This window comes from Zonotrichia leucophrys, chromosome 3 (assembly GCF_028769735.1).
Source record: "Zonotrichia leucophrys gambelii isolate GWCS_2022_RI chromosome 3, RI_Zleu_2.0, whole genome shotgun sequence".
Taxonomy (NCBI): domain Eukaryota; kingdom Metazoa; phylum Chordata; class Aves; order Passeriformes; family Passerellidae; genus Zonotrichia; species Zonotrichia leucophrys.
In genome coordinates, this window is record NC_088172.1 from 56,866,900 (window position 1) to 56,887,728 (window position 20,829).

General features: G+C 40.6%; 1 protein-coding gene across 9 annotated transcripts in view; it reads left to right on the plus strand.

Moving 5' to 3' along the window:
* MAP7 (microtubule associated protein 7) overlaps positions 1-20,829 on the plus strand; it is a 109,470-nt gene that overhangs the window by 21,130 nt on the left and 67,511 nt on the right. Inside the window, exon 1 of one of the 9 annotated variants that reach the window (XM_064708350.1) lies at positions 12,225-12,252. The exons of the other annotated variants lie outside the window; for them this stretch is intronic. Within the exon in view, the coding sequence (XP_064564420.1) occupies positions 12,240-12,252 (13 nt within the window). The 5' untranslated portion in view covers positions 12,225-12,239. Of the gene's footprint in view, positions 1-12,224; positions 12,253-20,829 lie in introns of those variants that run through there. 9 annotated transcript variants of the gene reach the window in all.

Genomic DNA, 20,829 nt, shown 5'->3' on the forward strand with positions numbered 1-20,829 from the left:
GGCATCTACATGATGAGCAATGTTCCAAGACTGAAATATTTAAGGTGATAGTATGATGGTTTGATCTTCCTTTCCCGAGAAGACAGCATCTCCATGATAATTGTGTTGCAGTTCTGAAAAGGCTCCTGACCCCAAGGTTTGCAGTGGGGATTTCTGCTCATTTGAGCTCTGCAAACAGGCCCTGCTATTGCCTGACTGTAAACAGTTCAGTGTGTTTTGCTGCTACTAGCAGTTTCCTTTAAGGGAACTCTTAACTAATCTCCATGAGGATTTAGCTTACTCTTTGCGAAAGTGCTGCTGTTTAGTCTTTGTTTATACTCCAGGCTGGGATTGTAGACTTTTCTTAAACTTGTCCTAGGATTTCTTTTCAAAAATATCTAGATAATTGCCAGTAGCAAGTTCTTATCCCTAAAATCTAGTCCCAGATGGTTAAACTGAAATATTTTGGGTTTTTTTGTTTTTTCTGTACATCAAGGCACAAAGGTTTGCTGATATCAAAGTCTGCCAGCCAGTTTTCAGTAGAGTTCTTGGGCAGGAGTACTTTTAAGATGTCATTGGCCTCTACTGTGTTCCTGGCTTTTTTTGGGGGGAGATGTGTGGGGTGTGGTTGGTTTTGTTTTGTTTTATTTTTTAAGTAGGGGAAACACCAATATGGGTTTGTAATCCTGATGAGTTCCCAGGAACTTTCAGAAGGAAAGGAGTCTGCATTAGGGAGAGGGGTTATGCTCCCTCTTCCATCCACTTTTGTGTGCCCCTTTCATGGCTCCAAGGAGTGTCATTTAACACACTTCATCCAGTGAGTCGCATAAGCAGACCTCTGCTCTTGACATTATATAAGCTAATATAGTTTTAGAAGGAAACAAAGTAGGGAGCAACTTCATGAAAAGCTTCACTTCTGCATTTCTGGTGTTGGTAACATGTTTTATGCCTAAAGTGAGCCCAGATATTTCTTAAAACATGGTGGATTGTGGAGTTACTGCACGCTTATAAATGGGGTGTTCTGTAAGTAACTTCTGTTCTGAAGTCAAGAGAAGCCACTACCCTTAAGAAGAGTAAGATTTTGAATTTTCCTCTGTGGTTATAAAACCTGTTGTAATGTGTGTCTGAGGAGAGGGGGAGGCATTTCCTTACTTTTGAAGGACTTCTGCCATCTTCATCCTTAGCAAATTCTCTTCACAGAATATCCAACCTGACCTCACTTGGGTGGACTGAGGTAGTGGAAGCACACCGAGCTAGGAGGCTGGGAGTGAGCGAGAATGACACAAGTCAAGAGAGTCGCAGAATGGTTTCAGTTGGTAGGAATTCTAAAGATCATATAGCTCTGACCCCCCTGCTGTGGGCAGGGACACCTTCCATTAGACCAGGTTGCTCAGAGGCCCATCCAATCTGTTCTTAAGCACTTCCAGAGATGGGATCTACAGCTTCCATGGGCAACCTGTTGTAGTGTCTCCCCACCCTCACAGTGGGCAATTCCTTTCCAACATCTACTCTAAACCTACCCTCCTTCAGTTTGAAGCCAATTCCCCCTTGTCCTCTCACTACATATGCTTGTGACAATTTTTCTCCAGATGGCATAACAATATATTTATAAAAACTGAGGCATGCTCTTCACTTGAGGAAAGCTTGTTTTTCAGTTTTAAAGCTGCTGCCATCTGAGACTGATTATTGGAAAATAACCAGTTATTGATTAACAGTCCCTCTGTGACCTGTGCTGCAACGACTGCCTTTTCACATGGAAATTCTTGTGACTTACAGAAAAAATACCATGTCTAGTAGCATTTACAGGAACAGTATCTGTTTCCCTCTCTGGGGAGAGGGAACTTGTTTTTGCAGAACATCCTGACAATAGTGATTATAATGAGAGCTTTCCCATCTGATTCAAATATTTCATGCTGTGTAGGGATTATTGAATATTACTCTCCAGAAAAATAGTCAGCCAAAGAGGTTCTAATTACTTACTGGCAGAGCAACAGTGCACCTCCTTTCCATTCTCTGCACAAGGTTTTCTCCCTTTCTTTTTGTCAGACTTTGCTTTTGCTTAAATGTTCTTTTAGTAAAACCAGTATTTATTGTATCATCCAGATGGATTTAATATGGAGCATAACATATATATGTTTGTGAGGTACATATCACAAGTACTTCTTTTAACAACATGTTTGGCCTGTAAATTTTTGAGACGACTTTACTATTTGTAGGTTTTAAAAGATGTGAAATCACTGTGTGCATGTGCTTAAACCTCTGCTCTCTATTGCACTCTTGGATCTTTAAATGGGAAAATCCAATGAGATCTGGCTTTTCTGTTATATAACACACTGTTGTGCAATTATAAATGGTAAAGCCACGTTCCAAATACCTTTATTTTGTGCTGCATTACAGAACTGTGCAATGTTGGATTATGTTTTATGCTTTGCTTTTTAAAGGGAGAAAAATAAAATGAGGGAAATCGGGAGTCTGTTGGTGTTCTGCATGCCTTTAAGATTAATTGGGACTTTGTACTGAAAGAGAAGCTAATTTGTGTTGAATACAACTGGCTGCTGAGTAAGTGGAGCGTTGAGGCTTATGTTAATTGGCAGTTGTGCCTTTTCTGCTGTTTCCTGGTGCTGTACTCGGTGACCTGGTTGGGCCGGGCTGGCATGGCCTGTATCTGGTCCGAGCTGCTCACACGCTGCTGCTTGCAGAGTGGGGCTGCTTTAATGGACACTTGCATGGCACGATGGCCATGGTGCTCCGAGCTCTGCCGTCATGTGCCAGCGGAGCCAAGAGCTCTGCGTGCTGAGGTGCGGGTGGCCAAGCAGATGGAAATGGAGATTGCCTGCCCGGCTGGTTTGCTGGCTCTGCTGCCACTGCATCGGATTGCCTATTCATGGGCTTGAGATGTAGATATGTACAGCAGTTGTTATAATCTTCTATGCAGTTTGAGTATCTTTTGGTAAATTTTGCAGACACAGAGCTGCCTGGTCAGCCTGAGAAATAACAAATTTTTAAGTATTTCCATTCCCTGTCCCACCTGGGTAAGACATTCTAACATATTATAGTGTGGTTTGTGATTTTGATGAAGCTTATTGTCTAAACTTTTTTCATCAGTGGTGTTTGTATTTCTGCTGTCTGTGGGTACCCTGTGGAGGATATCTTAGTGTCAGGCTTTCCAAGCAAGGATTGCTGCTGACTGCTGTGGCAAAGTACGGAGCAGTGTTGTGGTTATGTGCTTAGTGCTTTTGACATGAAGGGAAGCCTCTGGCCCTGTATCTGCCCTTGAGCAAGTAGGGTACTACCCTTCACCCACATACTGTGACATAGGTGTTTGTGAGGCATCATTGACAACTTTTCCAATACTTGAAATATATTACTTGAGAAAGAACAATAGTCAATATTGCTAAGCCATTCCTTCACCCCCAGGTAAACAAAGTAGGAACACTTATCTGTGGGGAGGAGATGCAGTATGGTTTGTTTTGAGGGTTTTCTCTGAAAATCCTTAAACAAATACAGACATAGGCAGATTATTAATGCCAGAGGGGTGTGGGAAGAAGTTACGCTATTGATTGTGTCACAGGCTTTGGCAAAATGAAACACAAGGCTTGTAGACAGCAATTCTAGGTCCTGTTCTTGCTCTCTTGTGTCAAGTGCTTTCCTTCTAAGAGACTGGGGGGGGGGGAAGCTCAGTTAGCTATTACCTGCTGTAGTTAATTCTACAAACAGATGGACACTAAATTTTGTGAGTCAGCTGTCACAACTGGAAAGATATCCCATGGTATCAGTTGAAGTCCACCTAGGACTTAGGTACTTCTGTTTATGAACACTGAAAAGTTAGACATCATGTGTGCTCCTTTCCCATGGTTTTAAAAACCTTTTCCAAAGGTCTTTTAATAAATCTTCTGAATAGGAGTTGAAATAAAAACAAGGCTTATTGACCTCAAAGCATTTAAAATACTGCATGGGATAGTTGCAATGGAATGGTTTTCTCTTTTCAGAACTGCAAATGTTTTGCACAACTGTAATTCTGCCCTATGTAGTTCTAAGTCATGAGTAGTGCAGAGCTTAGTTTGTCCTAACTAGAGCTATGTGTGGGGAATTTTAAAGATGTCTGGCAAGAAGATGCATGTTTAGGCTTGTGCAACACCATTAAAAATGCTGGGCCAACTTTGTCCCTGTTGTCATTCTTCTGAAGCAAAGTAAATTGAAAATGTAGCAAATCTGACCACGCTTAAAACATTTATATTTTCCTTTTGTTAATGGACTGAAAGCACTTATTGCCCTGTCCGGATCTCTCTGGCTTTATTGAACTGAACTGCCTTTTGCAAGTAAACAATTAGTGGTCTAATTCTTGCTTTAAAAAAATAACCATGCAATATCCATTTCAAAGAATGAGAATGCTCCCAAGGACAAGTACAGTACCTCAAGTTGCCTTGAAGAAATTGGTGCAAGTTTCTCATCAGCCTTTGAATCCCAGATCTGTTTATTTTCTGAATTATTGGTGGGCCTGTACATCCTGCTGTCACATGATATCTCAAAATAGTAGAACTTTAAAAAGGTTGATAATTTTGCAGTGGAGTAGCTACTTTTTAAAACTTTTTTTTCTGGCAAGTGGGGAATTATTGGGCTATTAGGCAACTTGGAGACAGGGAGTTTGGAGCAAGGGACTTATAAAATGAATGGTCTGAATCATCTCTCTCCTCAGTCAGGGCTGAGGCATTCTGGCAGGGCTGCTCCAGCACAGCCTGGTATTGCTTGTGTGGAGAAACAAAGGGCTTCAGTCCTGAAATACCCAGCCTGCTACTCATCAGAGAACAGGGCTCCTTAGGATTTGATGGGAAGACAGGTCAAGAATGTCTGGCACAAGGAAGAGAGGCATTATGAAGAAGAGTTACTTCTGCTTTAATTTTATGACTGAAATCTTGCTTTTTTCACTCTTCGTGTTGTTCTATTGCAATGTTTACTTACCTGGGCTTCCCAGAAGCCTGCACTGTCTGTTTATCTGGAATAGTGGCTATCTGTGTGCCAGTAGCTCATCTGACTTGTGTTTTAGAGCTTCCCAGAGATCAAAGCTGCATTTACAAGAATGGGAGCGAAGCTATGCTGGACTGGGTCCAGATTCCTTGGGTTTGTTCTCATGCTGCTGGCAGTAAATGTCTAAATTGTTTTGCAGCCATACCATCAATTTGCTGCACTGCTTATGCGGGGGGACCTGGCACTGAATTTGATTTTGCTGCATTTATTTTATTGCAAACGATGCATCATGAGTCAGAAAGGGAGAGGTGTTAAAATGATGGGTTGTGGATGTCATCCAGGATGTATAAAGTCAGCATTTTCAAACACAAAAGCTACAGAAGTGACTGTACTAATACAGTTAGCCTGTGCCTCAGGGAGACTATTGCAAAAAAGTGAAATGGTCCACTCAGTTCTTTGATATGTGGTCTCTGAAGTCTGCATTATTTAATAGTGAACGTGTCGCAAAAGTTATTGGCTATATGAAGGCTTGGGAGGCTTTTTCAGTTCGATGTTTTGGTTGGATTATTGTTGTTGTTGTTTAGTTTTGGTTTGTTTGGGGGCTTTTTGCTTTTGTTTTTTCTTTGTTTGGGTTGTGTGGTTTGTTTTTTGTTTTTTGGTTTTTTTTTTTTTGTTGTTGCAAGTACTTTAATATCGGCTTACAAGGCTGCTGCCTTAAGACTAGGATTTGGCTGCAGCTTATGAAGTGCCTCAAACCACACTTTGGGGAGTAATGAGGCTGCCTACTCTGCCACTGAATCAAATACTTAACTGCTGCATGGTTGTTCAGGCTCTATTCACTGTTCAGTAATTGCAGTGTTTGATAGTGTAGCTCTGTCTTTTAAAGCTGTTCACCAAATTCCTTGGTCCAGAGAAGTGTCTTCAACGACTTGCCAAGCATACAGCTTAACCAAGTGCAGAAGAGACTGTTCTTTCCACAGAATTTTGTCTGCTGGGAGGAAAGGTGCACCAGCACATCAGGCAAGGTGCAGTTCCTGGCAGTTCTCACAGGAAAGATGTGGAGGTGTGTAGTCACATCTGGATACAGATGTGCTTATTAAAAAAGTGAATGGACAGTATTTCTGAAGGGTACCTGCTTCCCATGGATGCTGTACAGCAGTTACATGTATAACACTTCGGCAGTACGCTGAAGCATTTGGGAAAAGGTGGTGCACTTCCTAAGGAAAATGGCCTATCCTGGAGCTGTTTGTTGAAGTTCCTATGTCTTTCCAGTAATAACATCACAGTGAAACTAACTTTAGCTGCTTTAGCCTGCATTTCTAGGAGCTCCGTAAGGATGGTAATAAACAGAAATATTTTTCTTTCTTTAATGCTACATAGCTGCAAATTATGGCACTTCAAGATTCTGGATTCTACCTCTCTCTTCTTTTTACAGAAGCCTACATGCACTGCTGCTTAATTCTGATTTTTTGTGACTGAAACTTGCCTGTTTTTGCTCAACAGTGGAAGCCATGACTCTCCTGACAGCCTCCTACTGAAGAGTGTATTAGACATCATTGCTTAGGTACTTAAATGGGTGGAATAACTCTTAAGTTTTCTCCTCTTCTAGGACGCTGGTACAAGGGAAGCAAATCTCATCTTCAAGTAAATTCCTTCATAACCATACTATTAATCAAAATAGCTGATTAAAAATAAAATCTGTGGATATAGGCCTAACTGAAGTCCAAATGTGTATAGTGACATTAACTACACTTAAAAAAAACCCTTGAAATCAAATTGGCATCCTAAGGCTCATACAAAATAGTTGGAGAAAGTTTTTTACTGAAACTGTGGGATCAATTGTGCAGTTATGGGTTAAGAATAAAAATAAATATTTTGCAAGTTTGGATCACATTTTTGGGCAGAAAGAGGGCTTTTTTCAGCATCTAATGACTTGTCTCAGACTACCTGGATCACCTACAGGTCTTATTCCTGGCAAATGGCTCATGAGAACTCCAAGAGAGAGGTGTGCTTCTCTCCCCTTCCTGGAATGGGAATTGCAGAACACTTGTGGTATCTGTCAGCCGTGCTCCCCGTGTCCAGCCATGCTTTGCCTTACATAGGTTGTTTTCAGAACAGCCATGTAAGAGACTGAACTTTCAAAGAAGGATCTTTAAATTGTTGTTCTTGTGTGTCAATGCACTCAGCTGTTTTCAGCTAATGCTCTTTGGGGTTTGGGGAGTGTTTTCAACATGAGATCTGCTCTCAGTACCTGTTTAATGCTTCTGTTTAATTGTTCTTTTTGATGTTTATATACTGGCTTGCTCTTGGGTATGGGGGCATTGCCCTTCTGTGTGCAGTTGGAAGGGCAGAGCTCACACAGTGAGTCAGGAGCAAAGTCAACAGAACAGTGAAGGACACCTGACTTCTGCTTATTCTTATGTCACAGTGACTATTGACTTCTACAGGAAAAAAAAATGTTGTACTATTACTGCTGGGGAGGGGGGCACTGTGGGGGGGAAGGAACTGACTGCCTGTTCAGATTTTCAGAAGCTTTTTCTGTTAATATGCTAAAATAATTTTGTGAGGACATTGAATCTACAGCGAAAGCATGTCTTGCCAGGAGACTGTTAAGCCCCATAATTGTGATTGTTTCCTGTCTATCAGAAAGTAAGTAGTTCAAATATCCACTTTTTGGTTTAACATGTAAAGAATAGGAAATATAAATTGAATACATCTATACATGTATGATAAATAACTGATAGGCCAGTTTATTTTGGAGACGTTTATAGACACAAAGGAAGAGCAATAGGTGGTTCACGACAATTTAAGAAGGCCACATGGAGAGTCACTCAGTAAGTGCGGCAGGGCATGTGTGGAGATGCCTCTTGTCTTTCTACTGCTGGTCTGCCTCCTAAAGGTGAAGCCTTGCCTGCCAGTGTAAGGCAATCCTCTACTAATCTGGGGAAATCCATTTTGTCTCAGTCAGTTGATATAGGCAATGATCTCTTCACTCAGACTGAGCTTTCTTCCTCAGAGCTAACTTGGAGGATGGCATTAGAAGGACAGAACCCTGCTCTCTCCACTGCAGAGATTAGCTCTGGTCACTCTCAGTATTTGACTGAGATACACACACTTGCCAGTGCATCCAAAATCTGTTGAAATGAAATGGCTGAAGTTTATGAAATGACTCTCTGATGACACTTGCTTGTGATAAAGTAATGACTTACTTGAATGGAGTAAGTTCATTTATCCATGGAGGTCTCTTGCCCTGCTGGCCTGATTTCTTTCTCATTGGAATGCATCATTCTTGAGCCTGGCTGAAGTAATCTCAACTCCTATGAATCCTTACCATCAGGGCCTGTTCCTATGGGATTCTTCAAAGAATTCCCTGAAGAGCCTAAAGTCACCTCTCTTGATGTCCATAGTTATAATCTTACTTGCTGCCCTGCTTCTTCCTCACCTAATAATGAACTCCACATCTCTTGATTGCTGCAGCCAAGGCTGCTCCCAACCTTTCCCATCTCCACGAAGGCCTTCCCCATTTGGTAGCATGATGTCAGGAGCACACCATTCCTTGTGGGATCCTCTACTTCCTGTGACAGGAAGTTGTCACCAGTGCTTTCCAGGAACCTTCTCTAGTGTTAGACTCTTCTTTGCTGTGTTACTTCAGCAGATGTCAGGATGGTTAAAGACCTCCACAAGAACCCATGCCTGTGACTTTGAGGCTGCTTTGAGCTGCTGGTAGAAGGGCTTATCTGCTTCCTTCTACTGATCAGATAGCCTGTAGCAAACAACCACAACCGTGTCTCTTACTGGTCTGTCCTTTTTTCCTGACCCTTAGGTCATCATCCATCCCTAGACAGAGCTTGATACTCACATAAAGGGCAACTCCACCACTGCATCTTCCTGGTCTGTTTCTCCTAAACAGTGCATGGCCCTGCATGACAGCATTCCAGTAATCCCATCCCATGGGTGCTATCCCATCATGTCTCCATGACTGTGATGAGGTCGAAGCCCTGTGACTGCACACAGATCTCCAGTTCCTCTTGTTTGTCTCCCATGTGTGTGCCCTGTGTACAACCACCTTACAGAACTGTTTGATTGTGCCAATATCCCTGTGAGGATGCAGAGGGATGCTCCATAACCCTGTGTTGTGGTTGCATCTTTGGCTGCTTGTGCTGGTTTGAGGTATTCTCTCTTTAGCCTCCTTTTCTTCCTAGTGTGGTTGCTATAGTTCTTCCACACCCAATCTCTGTTGAGCCTATGTCCCCAGCTCCCTTCAAAAGAGTTTAAAGCTCTCTCAGTGAACCCTGCTGACAGACAGGGGCCTACTTGTTGCCAGCAGCCCAGATGCAATAGAAACTGACCTAAACACTTAGCACCCTCTCTGATCTTTACTGTTTAGCTCTTTCAGCTTATAGTATTTTACATGATCTAGGAAAAAACCTGGTTAATTTTCCTATTCCTTTCAGAAGAGGAGTAGGAAGAAATCCTGTTTTAAAAACAATTCAGAAACTGATTAGGAGAAACGTCTATCAGAGCACAGGACAGTGCTCTTGTAAAGTCAACTCTCTATATATTCTTCTCTTAAAACAAAGAAAAGCACATTTTTTTTCTTTTAGCTGGCTTTTTCATAGAAAGCCTCTACCAAGGGTTTTAATACGTTCTTTTTCTGTAATGTTTTGTGTAGATATACATGTGTTCTGGCTCTGCATTTCTCAGCTTTCTGCCTTTTAAATCTCCCTTTTAAACTGAGATTAAACATCTATTAAAAATTAGCTTCAAGGATGGAAATTCATCTTCCTCTCTCCTTGCAGCCCTGGCCTGTTATGAACCTTAGTGCCTAAGTTTTACTTGCATTAGTGCTGCTCAATCTTTATGGCCTAAATGTATCTAGGGCATTCTGCAGCTACTCCAACACACTCTGTGGCTATTTTTGGCAATGTAGCTTTTGTCTGGCAGTGCTAGAGAGAGATGGCATATGCTCACTGCTGTGCATGTGACTTGATTTAAAGGTGAATTATGTGGTTTTGTTTATGAATATGTATTCATCAGAATTTTAAAAACCCTACTCTGTATAATGTAGAAACCCTTACAAATTTAATATGCTTGACTGCATGAGTTTTTATTCTCCTTTTTTATGTAATTGTATGCTCAGTGAACTGTGCATTAGAAAGTGAATTAGCAAGTTAATTTACCCTACATGCCAGTGATAGAATAGCTTTTACCTCCTCAGGCCATGTGATCTGAACTGTGTGTGAATGTATCAGAATACACAAACACTCCTTTTGGAACGAGTGCTGTGAGGGGTGTTGTTAGTTTAACCTGTTCTCTCCCTAGGTTTTTAATTCTGGTTTGCAGTCACTGTAAGTGGAGCGTTCTTGGACATGCTCCGAGTGAACTGGGTTCTGGATTTGTTTGTGTGCTTTCCATACTTCATGTGCTGTACCTCAGGGGGACCTCTTGCAGAGCAAGTTAGCTGCTCATCATCCAAACAAAAGTAATAAAATTTATGATAATAAGTCTTTAGTATTCCTAATCTAATGTAATTAATATTTACACTCAATTTTGAGTTTGGAACTCAAATTACATAGTGTTTAGCAATCTACTTCCCTACTATTCCATAGAACCGTCAGGCTCAGTTTCATGGGAGCAGCTCTAGAGCCTTAGTTACAGTTCAATGACAGGGTAGCCAGTCCTCCTGCAAAATTTGGTTTCAGACTTTTTCAGTTGTAGGACTGAATAAGAATATTTGCATCAGAACCAATAATTGGAATAAATGAATGATAAAAGAGCAGAGAATAGGAATGTTTTCATCTAAAGATGTAGATCCAAGTTGTGAGAGGCTAAGTGCTGGCTAGTGCTCCTGGGACTTTCATTGCTGAGGGTACATGAGAAGGCTCTGACAGGAGCACATGCTTAATGCCACTCTCCCAGGCTCCCTGGTTATACCACAGCCGCATGGCTGCTTTTCACATTGCAGGACAGGACTGTGACTGCTGTGTGCCTTTTTAAGCTCCTGTGCATGGGCCAGCACGCAGTGGGTGGGAGAAGCCCTTGTGCCACGTGAGTACAGGAGTTATTATGGCTTAGCAAATGGTTAGTGTAGAACCAGCATGTTTATCAGCTGTTGGTACTGAAATGGGAGGTATAACGATGCCATGATTTTGTTGGTGAGACAAATCTGATTTTAATTGTTTTGTAACAAAATATATAATGAGTGAATTGCAGAGGAGAATTAGTTTTGGTCATATTACATAGATGTGTGTTATTTCTTAGTGGTAAGTTAAACACAGAATAGAGTAGGTGGCTCTAGAGCACAGATATTTCTTAAAATCTGGATTTAGATATGCTATTAGCTTTTTTTTTTGAGAATGACGGAAGTTGTATAGTAGTTACTGTTATTTTGCTAGTAACTGTTTTGCCATATTGAGCAAAGTGTTGACATTAATGACTGCATTATGATTGTTGAAAAGGCTGGTTTGTTGTCAAGCCAGTAGAAACATATAAAGAGTTACCTGATGTCCAAGAAATGTTAAAATGCCAAATAATATATTTAATACTAAAATCTTGGAAATGCCTGAGTAAACAATCTACTTATGTACATATGCAAAAATTCTTTAAAATCAAGGCCCCATCTCAATTCAGTTTTTGATCTTGAAATGCTTGTTGGATTTTTTAGTATTGCTGTAACTGATTTTTGCACTAAGCTGTTTGAAAAGGAAGGTGAGGATGTGTTTTAAACAATTGAAGGGCTGTTCAAGGCAAACGTGGAGGTTCCACTGTGTGACTTCTCCATTTTATTTGGGAGCAGGTTGGAGCTGGCTGCCCAAGGCCTCCTTCCCAGGCAGTGTGTTTTGAAATAGGAAGTGGGGCAGTGTGGTAGACAGCTGCCAGCACCAATAACCGGTGGCTTGAGCTGCTTAACAGAGGCTAAGCCCAAATCTATTGACGCAGAGCACAGGGAAGTGCTCCGCAGACTTCTCCCCCCTCCCTGTCCTTGAATATAATCTCATGATGCTGTGGATGTGACAAACTCCATTTTGATCAGATGTTGGGCCAGAAATGGTGAGAGTGGGTCAGTTCTGACCTCGAAAGGATACCTTGATGGCATGTGCTCTCCGGCTTTCTGAACCTGCGCCTTTTTCTGCCGTGACACCACCTCCTTTCTGCTTCAGGTTTGCAAAATTGCCAGCCTGAATATTTTTAATGTAGGCTGGGAGACTGAAGCCATGCATACAGGGTGACATGGATCATGCTATGGATGCACAGTAGACCTCTGCAGTGCAAATGAGTGTTCAGTACTGAATATAATGGATGAAATAGGTAAGCACCTTGCTCTTTGTGTTTCCAGGAAGAGACGTTTTAAATGCCTTTCCAATTAAAATTTGTAACTGGAAAACGTTATTTCTAGTTGTGGAATGCATGTAGTAGTTTTCCGTTGTACTTTCACTTTACAATTAACTGTAAAGAGTCTGACATGATGCAAGGGGTTGCAGAAGAGCAATCTGCTAATACATTGATATTCTGATTTTCTTTTTTTCAAGGTAGATTATGAAAGTGAAGGTTTTATCTTTCTGCAGTATCTGTTGTTAATATCTAAGTAATTTGTTACTAATTATTTTCTAAAACACCAGATTACTTTCTAAGGTTGACTTATTGGTTGTAAGTAGCCATGCTCTTGATATATGGTGCAATTATCTATTTGTTCACAACATCATTCAGTCTAATTACTTTTAACTTCAAATCTGAAAAAAACAGGAAGGGGCTTGTTTGTCTGTAATGAAGTCTTTTACATAAGCTAGGGCCTGCAGTTGCTAAAACAGCGGCAGTGCAACATCCCAATTCCAAAAGTACTGACAGCTTTGGTATCAGAATATTTCTTTTCCTTCATCCACTCTAGGCCAGACAACTGGCAAAAGATGTTCTGTGGTATGGAAGCACTGCCAGAGTTACTCTCCAAAGGGTGAATTAGTGGTGCTTTTTATAACTTTTAATCTCTTTAGTTTTCAACTTTGTACAGGCACAGCCTGAAAACAAGAGTATTATTTTGTGTTTTCCCCTCTACCTTCATTTAGGTTATTTTCTGGTGAATAAACACAGCAAAAATATTTTAAAAAAACCTAAAACAAGCAATAAGCCATTTTTTGATGAAAGTGCTTTTTTGCTGTCTTATTTTGTCATTCAGCGTGTGTGTTTGACTTTTTGATAGTGTCCTCCTGTGTTTATTCTTTGAGTAAACTTTGAGTTATGTCATAAGGCTATCCTTTTTGTTCACTATGAACTGTCTCTGAAGTAATCACTTAATTGCTTTTCATTTCCTTTTCTGTAAATGCTACTTAACATACCTGGAAGTAGTCTGATATTGAGTAGCAGCTTGATGCTATCATGCTTTCTATGTGCAACACCTTCATCTGACCGTTATTTCCTCTCATGGAATGCCAGCTCACAGCCCCTGTATGGGATGGTCCTTTTCTTCATCCTCTGTATCCCAGGTGCCAGCTGCAGCAGTATTTCCCCCCCCTGCAATTGGTGTCAGGCTCCTGAGCTAACCTGGAGGGGTGGAACTCACCACAGCTGCTGTGAACAGGGCCAGCAGCTGCTGGTGTTGCTTTATGTTGTGGTGCCTGCCTTTAGCACACAGCAGTGATCAATCAGCCCTTGACCATTGTGGCACCATTCCCAAGGGCACAGCCCCAGCACATGATGCAGTTGTGCCCACTGAACTATCGGAGGTCCTGGTAAATGCAGCCTGATTTGATGTCTGCAACTTTCATTTGCTTAAATCATGGCTGTCATATTGGGATTATTCTGAAAGTGAGTTGAGTATGAGGTTCTTTAATCTCCAGATAAGGTTGTGAAGTTATGACAATGAATAATCTGAGGGGTTTTGAATTTATTAGTTAAAGTGGCGCAAATGAAAATGAGTGCTTCTGGAAATAGAGTTGCTAGCACTATCTGATGGGTTATTACTGTTCATGCATGCTTAACTATTTTCCTTGATGGGTATAAGAATTTCTCCCTTTTTATTGTTCCTGATCTTAGATTGCAGGCTTTTTCTCTTGGGAGTAGAGTGTTCAAGGAAGGGAAAAATGGGAATGCTGAACTGTGGAGTAATTGTGAGGGGGAGCAGCAGTAAAAGTAAGCTGAGACCATCCACCTCACTTTAATTTCAAAAGCTATTTGGAACTTCAGATGTGAAACTGTTGCTGTAATATGTTGTATCATCGCCAAAATCTTGGGAAATTGAATTCCTCTGAAAGCTTAATATTGGTTACCAAAGCTGAGGAATTCTGCAGCTGTCAGATGATGCTGGAAAGTAAAAATGGAAGTTAAATTTATTAATAATTCATATAATAATCATTATTGGAGGATGTGAACAGAGACAGCATTTTGTTAGAAGACCTTGATTAAATGAATTCATAGAAAACAAGGCAAACTTTTAGGTTACAACTTAAGTTGATACAAGTTTTTACTCAGCTATTTTTAAAAATCAGAATAATGAAAGAATACTAAATTAAACAGGAAACTCCTATATTTTGAGGTTTTTTTAGTAGAAAAGAAGAATAAAGAGCTAATATGGAATTCTTTAGTACTTATAATATGAAAATAGTGCAAAGTGAGGGGTTTTGCAATGTCTCTGTGCAGTGCTACGCAGTCAGAGCTGCTACAGTTCTGAAAACCTGTGTCCAGTGACCAACATTTGTATGGGAAACAAAAGCAGAGGCCAAGACAGCATAAAATGATGCAAGTGGGAGGGGTAGGGAACGTGGAGTAGCTTGTGCATTCACACGCGCCTTTCTGTGTGCACATCCTTAGTAGTTGACTTCCTGCCCCTCTGGCCTGGCTGGAAAGCTGATCTGTATTTACAGAAAGTTGGCGTTGAGTAGGGACAGTAAATTCCTATGAAACAAAAGGTTTGTCATGACTTTTCAAAACTTGGGTCATGTATTGAAGTGTGGCTTCACTTATGTTCTTCCTGCTTGTGGTTAGGGAGGTATGATATTACCAGGGTGACAAGTCCATCACACATCTCCAATAACTGAACAACCTATTTGATCAAATAGAAATGATAATGCTTCTTTCATTTGGTGCCTTTTTATCATCTACAAAGAAGATTGCACAGGTTTCTTAGATCAGAATATGTATGCTTATATATCCGTATATCAGAATATGTATGCTTCTCCTGCATAGGGGGGATAGGATAGAAGCAATTTTTTGTCGTGTATGCAGAACAAATTGCAGCTCAGACAGAAAGCAGATCAGTTCCAGCTATCTGAATCAAAGCAAACAAAATTTCTGTGGGCTGCAGTTTTTGTTTGTTTGATTTTTTTTCTTTTCTCTAGGCAGTAAAAGATTAGAAATACACATATTGGCCAGGAACAAAATGTCTTGGAAAAAGACATTTATCCACCTGCCTGAAATGCATATGCTGTTTGTTCTCTGAAAGTGTGCAGTCAATGCATGAAGCAGAATGAGACTTTCACATTTGTTAACAAATGTTCTTTGGAAGTGTTCTCTTCCTGGTTTTGAAAAGTTTAACACTAAGTTGTCAAAATAAAAATGAAGCAGTGTTTGAAGATCTGCCCTATTTGAAATTATAATTATGCTATTAAATGAAAGCCTGAGGATAGCTGAGACTTAGACAGGGACTACATCTGCTTCCTTTAGTCATGAATAATAAAAATGGAGATGCTAATAAATAGCTGATGCTTGTACTACCACTTTTATAATATTAGTTTTGGGTTTTCTATGATGTCAGAGGACATAATAGACACAGCAAATTTATAGGGCCGTGTAGCTTTGACTTTCAAACTTAAGTGATATTTTTAACACAAGGTAGCTGCAAAAGCATTTGAAATGGCTCTCTGCTATTTTTAATATGTCTAGCACTTAAAAAAAAATCCATGTAATCCTCTTGAAACAGATGGCTACAGTGAGTTAAAATCCCATGCTAGGATTTGGGTTTTTACCTGGTACTGAAACCAATGTCATGACACAGGGATGAATCACTGAATTTGGAGATGTAAACTGATTTCAATGATGTTAAAAAAAGAAGGCTGTGGGAAACCATGGAGTCCCTTTGGGTGCAGAGTTGGCTGTTAGATTTATTTCTTTTAGTTTTTGTTGTCTTTTCCAGACCATATTGGGATGTGGAAGGTGGTGTCAACTAACTTCACAACCTTTCCTTCTGTGAGAAAGGAAAAATAGGAAACTAAAATCTTTACCTTCAAATCCTGTAAATACTTGGGATGCCTAACTAAAGACCAGATTTCAGCTGAAATTTCTTGGTGTAACTCTATATCAGGGTAACCCAGGAACACTTTGGGAGAGAGGACTGAGGTGTGAAGAGGAGGATGTTGGTATTAGTCTTATCTAAAACTAAAACATGCATGTATTTTCTTTTGCTTAACAGGTCAGCTGCTTTTTTTATCTATAGAACTACAGTACTGTTCTAGAGATGAAGACAAAAGATTGGTGTTCTTGTCCAGATAACTGGAAAAAATATTGCTGGGAAACTAAGGGAGCACATATTATTTCAGTGTGCTTGTTTTCTGCACTCTTTTCATTGTAAAAGGAGGCAAATGAATTGAAGGGTAAAATGTTGACACACATTTAATGTTTTACAGTTGAGTCACTTAGTAGTTAAAATTTTTATCCTGGTGCATTCCAATAGTTAACTGGAGATTAATTTGGGCCAATGGACAGAGAAGTTGCAGCCTTTCCTTGAATTAAGATCTGAATCACACTAAAATGTATTTAAACTTAATAAATGCAACCCCCTGTTCTGACTGTTCTACTATCTATTTATCAAGGGCACACAAGACAATAAATTGTGTTCAGCAGGGGCAGGAAGAGTTCAGCCCAAGTTGTGGCCTCAGCTGGGCAGTGCCCACAGCTCTGAGGATGCACGTGTGCCCTGCTTGTTCTCTGCCCTCGGGTCTCCACGAGCGCTCAAGCATTTGTAGCTGCCTTCTCAATCCGTTCTGTTAACAACTGCACTCAGTGGGCTGCAGGGGTGTGAGTATTAACAGACAGAGAAATAATAAGCAGTTTGATAGCAGGTAATAAAGGGCCTGAACTGTAGGGAAGTGAAGCCTGGTTTTCAGACATATAATTTTAAGGTGATGTCTTGAGATACATTCAGAACTTCCTTAAGCTCCCCTAGTTTTCAGTGTAGGTCATTCCTAGCAAGCTGAAGGATAAAATTTATAGTAGAATATAGAAGATTTTTCAAGAGATGTCAGAGAGTTTCTTTACTGGAAGCTGAATGAGTCCTTCAAGCTGGTAGCTCACTGTATCTGTTTTTTCTAAGGCTCTTACTGTAAAGCCTGCTTTAGTGTTCTTAGTTTATTACTCTATACAGGCAAGTAGTGCTTGGAAAAGAACAACTTTGGCATCTTGGCAAGACCATACACATGTGAAAATATCTTAGTATTCTGGGACTGTTTCTGCTTCCTGGTAAATTTTAGGATAACTCTGAGGATTCTTAAGAAGGCATATAGGAGGTGAGAGCTCATGTTGTAGACGCAGTCACTCAAGCTGAGTGTCTCTGGACTTCAGTGACAGGTTGCTGTTAGGCCTGTTGGCACATGCTAGATTTAGTCTTTAAAAAGCTGGTGATGGGGCACAGTCAGATTTATTTTTTTTCCCCCTACTCTACTCACTTTACTGAGAGAGCTTTTCATCTTGACATGTCCCTGTTCTCAATTTCTTAATGCTGCTTTAGCTAGACTTGCATCAAACTGCAGAGCAAGCAAAGAGTGTGTGAAGAGGGATATTGGGACAGGGAGTAGGTGGTTTGAATGTGTTACATCCATTAGGAATGTCCTGAACAAGAAGTACTGCTGCCAGATAAGTTGTTAGTTCAGAAACTAGGTTATTGTGAAATAACTTGCTACTGTTGCAGTCACAGATTATTTGTGCGCTTTTGGCTGAGGAAAATATGGTGGTTTTGTGCTAAAGCATGTTTTATGCCATGATAAATTCATCCCTGCTGCTTTGATCTATAGTTGTACAATGGCAGAGGGGTACAGTAGTCTTAGGAGGACAGATTTGGAGGAGGCACTCCAGTGACTTTGTTTAATTAGATCATAGCCAAGTCCTTCCCTCTGCTGTATGAAATGCAAAGGAAGCTCTTAATGATGCACACTTTAATGGCCTGAAAGCATATATGGAAGCAAAGGTGATATTCCATAGGACTAGAGCAGATCTAAACATGACCTCTAAAGGAGGCTGTGACATTCAAAGCAGTCAATGAGTCCTTAGGCTCTTTCTGTACTTGCTGTAGTTTTCACAGTGGCCCAGTGAGACCTGGTCCCCGAAGCCTTGCAGTGAGTGTTAGTAAGCTCTTTTTGCTTAATGAAGCTGTGTTCCCAGACTCCCAGGGGCCTGCAAACTTATGCATGATGTAGTGCCCTCTGTGCACTAGTTTGTCAGCCTGGAGTGGGTGATGTGCCCATGATTTATAAAGCTTGTTCATCTCTCCTGGAAAAAATAATTTTACGTATTCAGTCTGGTCCTGGTGAAATATGTACATTTGCAACAACAGAAAAATAGAGATTAGATTTATAAGGGTCTTTGCTTACTGCTTCAGCCTTGAAGCTGGCTGACACGCTGTCCATGGAGCCCCTTGGGAGCTGGTGTAGTGTAGAGTGTGTATTAGCATCAATATCTGCCCCTTTTTTTGTTAGACTGCTGCTTCTGTCCCCTGGGCATGCAGAAGGATGTGTAAAGAGTGAGGGCAGGAGACTGCACTGAAAAATTTGACCCTCTCTTTTCCCCTTCTGAAGCCTGAGCTCTAGTTTCCACTTGGTTTTGCTCTATAAAAGTCTTCCTCACCACGTAGCAACTGAGTCCACGGCTCCACATGCTAATGCAGAGGAACTGGATTATTTCCTTTCCCTTCTGTAACTTTCTTAATTAGCATTTTCATTGCTTAATCTACGTGGCTCAGCCTGTCTGCTTGCCTTCTCTTGTTACAGTCTCTGAAGTAAGTGATTTAAGAATTTGATAATTATATACCTTGAAAAACTCATTTGTGTAATCATCTTGCTAGATTCAAAACACCTGCTTGCTCTCTAGTTGCTTTTTCTCTGTGGAAAGACTGATATTATTGATGGCAAAATTAGGAATGGACTGAGTGTTAACTTTTGTGACTTCGAGAACTGTTGGGGATTGCTGAAACTTCTTCACAGTAAATTTTCTCTACCTCATGGTTAGAACAGGAGGACCACTCTTGAGTAGAAGAGTGAAATATTCCTTGTTTGTTGAAGTGTCTTAAGTTTTCTGACTTAATTCAGCGTTGTCTTGCTCTGATCCCTCTGGATTTCCTCTTCAGTCCTCAATCAGCATAACATGAAGAGCTTCTGAAAATCATACACTATATGATTCCCTGCGTTTCAACACTTAAGTACAGCAATAATGTAACAAAGTCATGTCAGAGAAAGTGTTAAAATCAGCTCTAAGATGCAGTCTCAGATTAATGCACTTGGGATGGTTGCTGCTGTTTGGTACATCTGTGTCCTCATACCCAGAAGAGTACTAATGATGTCTGTGGCACTTAGTAAGAGAAAATGCAATTGTGAACACCTCTTCTACACAAACAAAGCTGTAAAAACAGGTACACTGTTGCAGATGGTTTTATGAAGAAAAAATAAACCCAAACCAAAAACTCCAACCACAGATGAGAGAGCTGCCAACTGTTATGTAAATATAGAGAAATCCTTAGAAATCTGCACTAAGATGTCTGCATATTTAATACACCATTAAGAGCTTAGCCTTGGGAAGGAGGCCCACATGAGGCTTTTTCTCCATCTTCAGAGCTAGTAGTTCAGTAACTATTTCTCAGCTGGTCTGTTTAAGCCTGAGTGCATGTAGTGAAAAGAGCCCTTTCTTGGTTTGTGTGTGGTTCATCGAACAAGGTGGCTGCTTAAAAACAGGAGTGTTTAGTCTTATTCATCAAGTCACCCTTTGCTTTTACCCCAGCTGACCTTTCAGCTCTGCAGAAGGGAGCACATGCAGTAATTAATCAGCCCATGCTTATTATTTCAGGTCACTTGCATGGTTTAGTCAAATGGAAGAAGAAGAATACAAATGCAAAATATTTTCCACCATTTGCTTTTAAGGTCAGGGTGGAGCCTGACAGCGTGGGCTTTCTGGTTTGTTACAGTGAGTTTAGGCGGTGTGCTGCCTTTGGTGGTGGAGAATTAATTGTATGCAGTTGGCTGGGTGGCCACCTTTTAAACAGGAAGAGCTGCCTTAGGCTGCTTAGCTGTAGGGAAAGGGGCACTCATATCTACGTTGGAAGGATTAAGGGCTTTGTGAGGTAGAGAAGGAATATCTTGAGCACTTCTTTGTATTCAGAATGTTTTGAGGCCAGAATTGTTAATAGCTAGTGGTCTGTGGGGCATGGTAAACTTCAGACATCACTGGGAACACAAAGTATCCGTTAGAAACAATACAGGATACCTTGGAAATTTTGAATTCATAAATTTTATATTTATGAATAAACAGAAAAAACCTACACATCACACTGTAATTTATTATTTGCCCAATGTTTCATATGCTTAGGAAACTAAGCTCTCATAAGACTTGTTTTGAGAGCTTTTCTGGGGAGAAGTGGTGATTTGTCCTATAGTAGCAATTAGCCACTGGTGAATCTGGGACATATTTAAGACTTTCTGGGTTATAGTATTGGAATTGGAGAGACATTTTCTTTCCACTCAACTGGCATGGTTCCTTCTGATTTGTACTTACCTGAGAGGAATCTAGTTGTTTTCTGTTCTGTCCCTGTAACTTGCCTCACTTTCCCATTTTGCCATGGAAACCTAGAGTAAACCTTGTTCTGTAGCAGTTGGGGATTGATTTGTCAGTCCAGATCTCTGATGAAGAGCCTGAATG